Consider the following 11,607-nt stretch of genomic DNA (forward strand, 5'->3'; position numbering starts at 1 on the left):
TATTGTATATACTCTAATATAAACAAAGGTACCTTCTGTTACCTGAAAAAGCAGGAAAAATACATTGACCTGTAAAGTGTTGTGTAAGTGTAACTTGGAGCACAATATAGGGCAGAAAATAGGCCCGTCACAGCATTCAAAACAGTAATCGATGAAATGTCAATAAAATTATCATAAATAACAGTTGTTATTACATGATAAACAGTAAAATGGATTGAAATGACAGACGACAGTAACAAGGGACTAGAGTGACAGGTGACTGTGATAAGGCCTGTGCAAGAGTTACATGGGATGCGTGACAACCTGACAGGTAAAAGATAGGTTAAGGCCTTCTTTAAAAGAATATGGGCCAGCAAACGTATGTGTTCCCCCCTTCTATACATAAAATTACTTACGATTTAATATGATTTGCTAAAAAAGGAATGAGGCCAAAAAATAATATGGTCCCCCTTCCCAACTGCAATGTAAAACAGCAATATAAATTTTCTTCACTAAAAAAAACAACTGACCAATTTAATGAATAGTATTCTGCAAAATGGGTACCAGTGTGGCTTGTAAAAACATTTTCATCAGTGTCTGCATTCAGAAAGACCTTTGCTGTACCCTCATTGATGGTACCTGTCAGTGGAGTTTAACCCACTACTTTATCATTTACTGTAGAAGCTGAAACTTCATTTAAGTTGCTGCAAGAAAAGTAAAAACATTTGCCACAAGCAATTTCCTACCAAATTTATTATATCTTGGAAACTGTATTTCTGAAAGCATGAATTATTAGTAGAAACAGAATATTTACTGCACAATGGATGTAAAACAGTTTAGAAGCACTGTATACAAAGTTTAGACATAAAGAAGGTACAATTGCCCACGTATATAAAACTGAAGAGTTATTTTAATGTATAATTCAATAATTGAGTATTATTTCAGCAGAGAGAAAACATTTTATTCATTTGTATATTAGTTTGTTATCAACGAATATTTTATTTGAAGGGTAAGTAATATAGTATAGGGGCATGGAGCAGCTCAGCTAAATATATAAAATGAATTAAATGTTTTTCGTGTTGAAAAGAGACATTTAGGGAACATATGGTCACCTTGTATAAATGCGTAAATGGTCTAAATCCACTATTTTCAACCAGCATTCATCCAGAGGTTGCATTCTTTCTACTTGCCACCAATTTAGGAGGCTTGTTTTACAACTGGGCCCCCAAAATTGGTTTTGGTAGGGTTTCCCCAAAATCACAAATCTGTTTCAAGGTTGAGCTTGTTTATATGCAGATAGATCACTTATATCAGTGTTTCTCAAGCAAGATTGCATGGACCCTATGTTTTCTCCAGAGGATCCTAAAGGTTTCTTGAGCATTGAGCAAAATGCACCTCTCAGGTCAGCTTAATTAACAAAAAATAATCTATTTGGCTATCTGTAAGGGTGACATTCTTCCCCATGGCCAGCAATGTTAGAGGCTTTCTTCCTACAGACTACCATACTAATATATTTGATCTGTGAATATAGTGATCATTGAAGGTTTTCCCTGAAGACCTGAAAGTTATTTCAAGAGTCCCTTGTGTGTAAAATGTCGAGAATAGTTACTCTGTATACTAGAGTACATATCAGGTGGTTGCTCTGTATATTAGAATATATATTGGGAGATTGCTCAGTACATGGTTGGCCCTCTCCTAATAATAATAGACTAGTCACTGGAATGGACCTGTTGTGTACATAGAAACCTTCAGACGATACCTTATATACTCACATTCACCGGTCTGTGTAGTAGTATATAGTGAACTCCCGTCACATGATGTCTTTTGTGCCTTGGCTGTAAAACAAAGTGAAAACATGCAATCACTTTACAGTAATGTGTGAAATAATGGTCAAAAGCACATTTTACTTTAGGGCCCATTGTTTTAATAATTCAGAAATTGATCTACAGTAAAAAAAAATCTGCCCATTTGTACCTGGTATTGTACCTCCATCTGTACAGATGTATTCCCTCAACCATAGACATACAGTATGTTATTAGTACGGAGTTTACATTGTATATAATTTGTCATTTTGTGGCTGTTTTAATTAGGATTCAGTGGTTATTCGTTTTGTGGGCTAACTTTTTGCATTCTGCAATAATGTTTTAGAAGTTGGTAAATCATGCATGTCCTAAGTGAAACATTTTATTTTCAAATCCAATTATCGAGTTATAGTCTCTGGTTATGGATGCTCTAGTATTTTGCAGAAAATTCACAACCAGCTGCATGAATTTAATGTTTCACGTAATAAATGGCTTTCAGGTGACATTGCATTAACCAAAGAAATCTATAACTGAAAAAGGTTACAAATGACTGTAGATAAAAGTTAGTTGGCATTATTTTTTCAATTCCTTCTCCCTGTCTTAGGAAAGTTATTACAAGTAAAAGAATTGAAGTTTTATTTTAATGGAAAATGATAATGGATTTAGATTATTTTTAAAGTTTTTTATATAATTTAAAATGTTTCATATTTCTTTTTAAATTATATATGTACAACCTTTGTTTTACAAATGCATATTTACCACATAACAAATGGTTCCCTAAGCATTGTGGGTTAGCTGAAACAATAGCAAACAGATTTATTTTTAGGCTGCCTTTGATTAAAAGCTTAACTGAGCCATCTGATAAGTCATAGCGCTTATAAGTCATTGAAGAAACGGGCATCTTTTAGGAGTGCTGAAAACTATAAAATACTTTGCATGTAAAAAAGAGACTAGAGCTCAACCTCAGCCAAGGTTCCATGGACCCCAGAGCTCCTCTAGAGCAGAGGTTCTCAGCCAGGGTTCCTTCAGAGGTTGCTAGGAGTTTCTTGAGACATGTTTCCTTTTCAGGTCAAATTAAGTAACCACAATTATCTTTTTGGCTATCTGTAAGGGGGAATTTCATCCCACTGGCAAGCAACGTAAGAGGTATCCTTCCAACTGACCACCATGATGTGGAGCTGTGGATATAGAAATTATGGTAGGGGTTCCCTAAAGATTATATTAAGGGTTCCTTCATGTTAAAAATGCTGCTGTAGAAGTAGTTAGCAGTTCTAATGTGATGTCTCACTCTATTCAGCTGGGGAGAGAGTGTAGAAGTTGGTGAGTATTTAACATCTCTGTTTGGCAATTAATAGTAATCCTGCTGCTGACTACTGTTCATCATCAATGGGATCACTAGTGTGATATTGCCCTTAGTTATTGGAGAGAGTGGAGACCAAACAAAATCCAAGCTGCACCCTGTAGTGGCTAACACAAAACTTAAATTGGAACTAAACCCACAATATTTACTTCCCCCATCCCTATCTTCTTTTCTTTCTAGATGCGATCTTCAAGCATCTTTATTGGCTGTGTCGGGATGCCTTAATGTAGGAGTTCATGCACTCCTGGTATGTCCAAGGGAAGCTGAGATTGACAGATTTCCCTAGCAGCCAATGCGGAGCTGTTCTTGCAAAATTTGACAGCTAGGTGGTGATCGGACAGGTGAGCTCAGTTATTGCAGTAGGGACATCCCCTGTCCCTTTCTGCAATAACTACCTGCCCGATCATAAATTTTTTAAAATAGAATTTTAATAGGAAAAAATTGCCACCAAGGGCTGAGAATCCAATTAAATTTTTACTTCCAAATATACATTATTAATCTTCACAATTACAAATGCCTCATCCCAAAAATTGAGGGATTTTTCAGGCATGATTATTTAAAACAAATACACTGAATATCAACCATAGAATGCCAGCTCTATTTCCAACAAATAATAAAACGTGATCATTTAAAAACAATTCTTCACTTTGCCATATTCAATTGCCAATTGTTGTTGATCAAATTGTAGTCTCTATATACACATCAACACGTTTCACGTGTTCAAGGATAAATTGTCTGCTTCATCAAGAAGGACATTAGAGACAAGTCTATAAGGTACTTCTAGGGTTTTAAAGATGCCCTTCAAGGACTACTCCTTCGTTATCAACACAGCACCAACCACAAAATTAGCAGGGGAAGAGACAGAGGTAAAAAAGTAGAATGCCCACGACCCACTTTGAAAAATCGACCAAATGATTAATTGTTACACAGGGTATCAATTCCCTGAAGCCTGATAAAGCCATTTTCTAGATGTGCCTACTGGATCGCTAGTCCAGATGCATGCGGCATTTCGCGGCAAAATCAAAAAATGAAAAGTCCCATTTTGTTTTTCTTGTTAAAAGCAATGACTAAGGTTATACCAAGACCATTTTGGAAGCTTCTACAGTTATGTGCAACACCCCTGAAGTTTATATTCAAAAATGTGTTTTCATTTTAACAAAATCTTAGTATTGAAAGAAATATGAAAAGCTGTCTCTTGCACAAATGTACTGAAACAAGTAAAATATCTATTTCTTAAATGCCAAAAGTCATGCGGTAAACATTGGGTGGTTACAGTTTTCCTTTTCATGAACTGTCATATAAGTGATACTGTCATAAAATAAAGAAGATTTGCTGGGTTAGGTGACATCATTTCACTCAGCATCAAAGAAATGTGTGATAACCAGAGTCTGTCATCTCTGCAGAGTTGGTCACACTCCTTAAGATATAATTAACAACTTCTAGAGCCCTGCTATGATAAGCTGCCACTGCTGGGAGGATCATATGGGATTCTCCATAGACAAGCAAATAAACATTTTGTGACCTATTTCTTGTTGGTGAATGAGGTTCTGTTTGTATAACAAAAGAAGTGTAATGTGCATTTGCAAAATTCATATGTATCAGTTTTGCCCCTGTGGGAATGGAAATGCTCATCTCTTGTGTTCTATACCAATTCTTGCTGCTTATTGCTGTGATATACTAACCAAACTCAACAGTCAAGCTGCAGAAAACAAAACACAATGTGTACTTTAAAATAGTACCTGTGACATGTAAAAGAGTACCTGTGATCATTGTGTTTGTCCCCATTCATCACCTTTAGTGCCCTGTATTCTTGGATAGAAAAACTCTAAGAATACATAGTACAGCGCTGCAACAGCAATCGCTGTTGCCGTTCTGTGCTTCTACTATGTATTCTTGGATAGAGATTATCTAAGAATACAGGGTACTACAGGTGATAAATAGGGACAAGTCCCCATTCATCACTTTTAGTGCCCAGACACGGAACTCGAACCCGAACTCGAACCCGAACTTTTCTGGCAAAGTTCGGGTTCGGGTCCGGGTACCCATAATCGTAAAGTTCGGTACGGACCCGAACTTTACAGTTTGGGTTCGCTCAACACCATCTATAATGCTTAAGAAAGTTCCCTATTTATCAAAGTAGTTTCCTCAGCTTATGGAACATACCCCATGACCCACAGGGGCATATTGAAATACATGATATGGTCCCCCTTTCCAACTGAAACTGTTAAATCTTTATTTATTCTATAGGTAGAGTAAAAAGCAGTAGGTTTCGCATTGCATATGAAGACAGTGATGGCTCAACCACATCCTGGTAGCATCAGAAAACACCAGGGATCAATGTCAGAGTTCTTTTGATTTGTCCTGGGGATAGTAGTTGCCAGTACCTATGGGGGAGTTCTGTACCAAATGGATTATACAATGACAGTTTTATACAGAAATGTATATTATGGGCTAACTTCAGCCCATTAGCGGTGTTACATACAAAGGTGATTGAAGGAATGTGATTCCCATACATACCAGGGTTGTAATTCAAGTAAATATATAGGCAAAACTGGCAATACCTATGGAAAGTTTAACTGGTTTCCAAAGTGTTTATCTCTGTCCTGGGTCTTCATCTTTATGGGGAGCCACTTCTAATAACGTTTACATCAGCATTGACAAATTGTTGGCCTTACTGCTTCCTATATAATCATATTCTATGTGCAACTTATTAGCAATACAGAGTTTTCACCAATTAAATTTCTGTCCTCAACTATTCTTCTTTAAGATTTGGAAAGTCTTGAGCCACCACTACCAGTTCCATTTTCACATGAAAATGTGAGGAGCGGGAATAAGCTACAGTATACCTTGGCTTACAGGCACAGTGTCTGATTAGTTACCCTGCTGCAATTTAAAAAGTTATACTTCAATATGTTTGGGAATTGCAAGGATTTCTGCCACTGGTGTCGATACACTTTCTGTTGATGGTGCTACCTATTCTTATGTTTCTGACATTTTGGCTGACTGCTTCTCAAACATTACATCCTTCTGCGCATGCCAGATCTTGGGCATATGAAGAAGCTTCTTCTTCAATGAGAAAAAAATGCTGATCGCACACCTGCACAATGAAGAAAGAAGGTGGTGGCACACAGCATCATGGGAGAAGAAGAAAGAAAGTGGTGGAGTCCGAAACTTCCTCAGTGCCGGGATGAAGGTGGATTACACGACGGCATGGGACCCAATCCAGGAAAGCTCCAGTAGGAATCGAGGGATCTGCAGAAGTAAAGGTAAGATCTTTTATTTTTTTTAGTTCAGTTCTGATTTAAAAATTTTGCAAATTGTCATTGCTAAACTCTTAGCAAGGCGTATTTAGTCATATACCTGAACAACCAAGCTGCATTCTCATCCTTTGTCAGCTACTCAGCAGGTTTTAAAAGCAGAAGATCAGAACACCAACCAGGCAGATTGTACTTTTTAGAACCAGGTCAGAATTAGCTGACAATATAATCTCTGAACAGTCTGCTTTCTGATTTTTGAACTGCAGGTAATCTTTCAAATAAGATTGATTTACCACGCCTTCTTCTATGTTTTGTTACCTACCATCTAGGTAAAGTATCAAAGTTTGGTTTCATCATGTCAAAACTGTCTTTTGATGACTGATGATCTGATAAACTAACAAGTAGTAAATTGGTGCCTGGTGAGGAGAATGTTCAATGACTGGGTGCAGAAGCCTGAAATTCACAGACAGCTGATATAAATAGGAATTGCAAGAAGTATGGCAAGCACGAAGTATAGCAAACACAGATTCAAGAGATTAAATAAGTAGAAATAGAAAGATTCTTACACTTCAGGTCCTCACGTACAGTTTTTTTTTCTGCAGCATGTATTCAGAAGAACACTAAACAATACAGACAACAATTGTCAGTTTATTACTAAAGAACGAGGCACTGAGCATTGAGAAAAATCCAAATCTTATGATATTTGGAGATCTAGGAGGTGGGAGTGGATGACTATGGCATGGTAGCAGAGGGACAGAGGTAAGAAGTTTCTCACAAGTTGGACTTATATTGGAGATAGGCAGCTATGAAGCTACAGTAGTGCCTAAGAACAGACACATGTCAAGAAGTTCACTGCAACATTTCAGGAGGAATTTAGGCTAATTGAAAGTTTTTAGGGTACCACATTTCCACCACTACCTGAGCTATATATTCTCTCTAAGACAGCACATTTTCAGTTTTTGAGTACTCTTTTAGCAAAGTCACTGCATCTGTAATATGAAAATGACAATGAGGGGGAGTAGCCAAAAGGATTGGTCCAAAAAAGCTGGTGCACAGAGTTCTATCCATAAATTAGGAGATAAGTTAAAGGTCAAACCAAACAGTTTTACTATGGTTTCACTATGTTTCAAACGGTTTCACCATGGTCAAACCAAACAATTCTTAAATTGTACTCAAAAGCAATTTGAAATATGGCAATATCACACCAAAAAAGCTGTACATGGTAACATATGTTGTATCCAACCTTGTTGGTAATCAAACCTGTTGTCTGTGTTTAGATGTCTTATTTTAAAGTAAAATTGCAGGGTTTGCTAGATCGCCCAGCTTCACTGATGAGTATCCTCCCCAGCCTTGGAGAGCTTTAATAAATCATAAACTTAAATGAAAATGATTAACTACAGAGAAAAATGCTTGCTTTGGAAAATCCTTTTACAATATGTCATCAGTAAACATTTTAGACTCCATTTTTAAAATAAAGAATCAGATATTTCTCCAAACATTCCTTTCCAGGGTTATGTATTTCAGTTACAGTAATTGATTTTTACCAGGCAATTTTTTTTATAAATAGAGGCCTTTGTGCTCATTAAGTTATTGGTAACTTGTTCAAAGGAAGGGCTTACATGTGGCCATCTGTGCTGGTATTCCTGGAGCTATTGAAACTCCCCAAGCACTCCTTGGTGGATGAAAGAGTTATTTCATGACTAGGGTGAATAGGGTGACTAGGGTAGCTCGGACCTTCACCCCCTGTCTTCCAACAACCCCTTAAACTTCAAAACCACCACCCCCGCTTACCAGCCATTACCTCCCCCCCCAAGAAATCACACTGACACCTGCTGGACTTAAAATGGCTGGCAAGCAACCGTTTCTTAACAAATAACTAAAATCACAATCACAAGAATAACAATAAATAACCATAAATATAACCCTTATGTTTAATTACATAAATCAACATAATTTACATAATTTGCATATCTCTTTTACATACAATTAACATACAAAATTTTCACTTAATGTTTACAACCTTCACCAACCAATTATACACATATAAACCCCCCCGGTTACCATGCCCCATTGCACTTGTTTACAACCAGCTCTAAACTTAACCAACCAGGTTGCAAGCCTAGGAAAGGTAAAGTCCACACCAACAAAGCATACCATCCATTTTTACCACACTGGTCCCTAGCCGCCCAGCTCTGCCTTTCCCGCAAAAACTGTCCCATCACTTTCAACTAGCATCTTATTTAATCCCTCTGCTCTCCTCCCTCTTTACTCTAACCCCACCCCTGCACTAAGCCAACTTAACCCTTTAATCACATGCAGGGGGCTGCCTCCCCACCCTATCATGCAGGCCCTACGCCTAGTTCCCTTGCCGCTGCCCTCACTTTCTATTGATTTGGTACAAATTTTTTGCCCAGTAAGCAGAGCACTGATGACAGGTCCAACACACCCGTACAAGACTCCATTGGACGGTATACAAAGATGTATAAGCAGTCCAAGGTTGCTAGAAATTGACATGGACAGGAGTTTTTGAGAATGTCTTTCAAAGTCTTTGTTAGTTATTTCATTTAACCACTGGCCTCCATATAGAGTTTTACCTAAGTATCAAATATAGATTTGCTTTAGATGTTACATGTGGTTACCAAGGGAACTGACAATTCACAACATTCCGAACCATATTACGGCTAAATGAAAAGGTGGAAAAAATTCCCAGGTGTGTTGCTGTCACTCCGTACGCGTCACTTTTAGCGAGGACGTTTGCTGTGTGACCTCCTGGGTCCTTGGGTGATCGTCACTTTCTTTAATGCATGGCTGTCTTTCTGTGTAAGAATGATAACGAGCATACGGGTAATCCTGACAGGCCTGAGTTTATCCGTCTGCCACTTCTGGCCTCTGCTAGCATAGACAGGAGGCACTGTATTCACACACACACACACTCTCTCTCTCTCCTTCTCTCTCTCTCGCTGCCTTCAGCTGACTGGCAGCAGCCTTCTTAATGTAGTTTAATGGCTTGACAAAGAATGCCTGTGAGAAGATCACTGTAGTAGCTGGCTGTGGTCAGACCATGACCTAACTCGCCATGAACTTGGAAGGTCTTGAAATGATAGCTGTTCTGATCGTCATTGTTTTGTTTGTCAAATTATTGGAACAATTTGGGCTTATTGAAGCAGGTATTGAAGGTAAGGCAGTGATTCTTTTTCCAGAACTTTATAACTAAGCATTGTTCTTATATTTCTCTCTTGTAGCTTTAAAAAAAAAGTTTGGTTTTTTTCTACCTTATATATATTTATGTTTGATTTTCAAATCTCATCCATCATTTATTGATAGTCCATTCTAATATGTTTCATTAGACATCTTTAAAAGTGTGTAAATACTTTGTGATCAGTGAATGTCATGCAGGTGGCCTCCATTAACACAAATGTAAAATATTAATGTATAATGCATGTCAGCCAATAGCACAATAGACCTTTATTTGCATTGTGTTTAAAATAAATGAAAAGAACTAGGACACAGTGGGGTTTCTTTAACAAGGTACTGCAAAGATAAATGATGTACATTAACTTACCCGAACCAATCAGATGTCTCATTTAGCTTGGAGAATCCAAAAACACAAAAAAGGTGACAGCCGTTGTTAAAGAATTTTATTCCTTGCATATTGTTCTTTTTTATTAAATAACAGACAGTTGTGTAATAATGCAAGTTATTAAAATGTAAGGTATTTTATAAGGATGATCTGCAACTTATGATAACTTGTAGCATCCAGTCAATAATTATCTTTCATATTTCCTTAAGCTTTTAATGAAATAATTGAACAATGTGCTACGAGTTGCTATATTTTTAACTTTGCCAGGGCTCATTCCATTTCCTTATGAAATAAGCCAAATAAAGAAACAGTTAAAAAATACAGCTTGCTTTTTTTTTCATAATACCATAGATTTTTCTAGTTGATATTTTGGACATGATATTTTGATACGGGTTTACACACATGATTAGCAATTGCTTATCATGCTCACTGCTTGGTTTGAAAAGGCTTCTGTAATTCTTGCTTTGATGTTACCCCAACAAACTGCAATCTGATTGACAGAACTAAGGATGTTTAAATGCCCGGGGCATGATATGCAATCTCTCATTTGTTGAAGCTCTGCCTTCCACCACTTGCCAGTCAAGTTCAGCGCCATCGCATTACATGTCAGTTCACCTGGTTCATTAATGTGAGAGATTCACCATTACCTGTGGAACTGTTTAATCACAGAAAGAAATCTCCAGGCTTGCAGCCTATATGTCTATAGGAAGTAAGTGAAGTGATTGTGTTTTCAGTGCACAGATAATTGCTTTGGGAATATCCCACTTTGGATTTCACACTTCAAGTGTCAGACAACTGAGAGGTGCTTGTGTTTTATTTATCTTATATTGTATTTAATTCCTTTCTCACTTCACAAATAATAATTGCTTTGGGCTTTTCAGATAAGCAGAAAGAGATTTGTTGAAATTCGCTGAAAAGCTACAAGCCTTTGCTTGGTTTTAATTACAGTTTGGAATCAGCTGGGAGAACGGATCAGCAATGAGAGGGTTAATGTCCCTCGAGATAAAAACAAAACATTTCGATGAATGGCTGAATGGTAAAAAGAAGGCTGAATGAGGTACCACTTACCTTGCATGAATTGCTACGATCACTGAGCTTCTTTAAATAATAATTATATTTATTTGTTGTATATTATCATTTACAGACAGATTTAGTGGCTTTTTACAGTGTATGGGATTACAGTAACACAATGTGCAACCTTCCTCTTATATTCTGCAGGTGAAAAGTACTGTATGCTTGCAGAGACAAGGACACTACATAAGTTACCACAATTGCCAACAATTTCACAGAATCATATTTAGGAGATTGCAAGTTACCAGCTAATGAATACTTTAATTTCATGATGATAGCTGTAAAGTCAACCTGTGATTGGCATAATGAATGTTCACGCTTTTACATTTTCACAATTCGTATTAAATAGGTTTGAATACAAGTCCTGATTGACCTCTGCAGCTGCATTGTGAACTATGCACTGTAAGAAAATAATCCTTATAGCTAAAATGTAATCTGTTCATGTTTTGTCCTCTGTGACTTCTATCCCCCCACTTCCCAAACCATTTGGCTTGCCTTCAATCCCCCACTTCCCAAACCAGTCGACTTGCCTTCTATCCCCCACTTCCCAAACCATTC

At 37.3% G+C, this 11,607-nt stretch overlaps 1 protein-coding gene across 3 annotated transcripts in view; it reads left to right on the forward strand.

The window, feature by feature from the left end:
* Positions 1–11,607, forward strand: part of KCNIP4 (potassium voltage-gated channel interacting protein 4) — a 304,565-nt gene that overhangs the window by 103,791 nt on the left and 189,167 nt on the right. The window contains exon 1 of one of the 3 annotated variants that reach the window (XM_072406392.1): positions 9,355–9,574. The exons of the other annotated variants lie outside the window; for them this stretch is intronic. Within the exon in view, the coding sequence (XP_072262493.1) occupies positions 9,475–9,574 (100 nt within the window). The 5' untranslated portion in view covers positions 9,355–9,474. Of the gene's footprint in view, positions 1–9,354; positions 9,575–11,607 lie in introns of those variants that run through there. 3 annotated transcript variants of the gene reach the window in all.

The sequence above is a fragment of the Pyxicephalus adspersus genome, chromosome 3 (genome assembly GCF_032062135.1).
Source record: "Pyxicephalus adspersus chromosome 3, UCB_Pads_2.0, whole genome shotgun sequence".
NCBI classification, from domain to species: domain Eukaryota; kingdom Metazoa; phylum Chordata; class Amphibia; order Anura; family Pyxicephalidae; genus Pyxicephalus; species Pyxicephalus adspersus.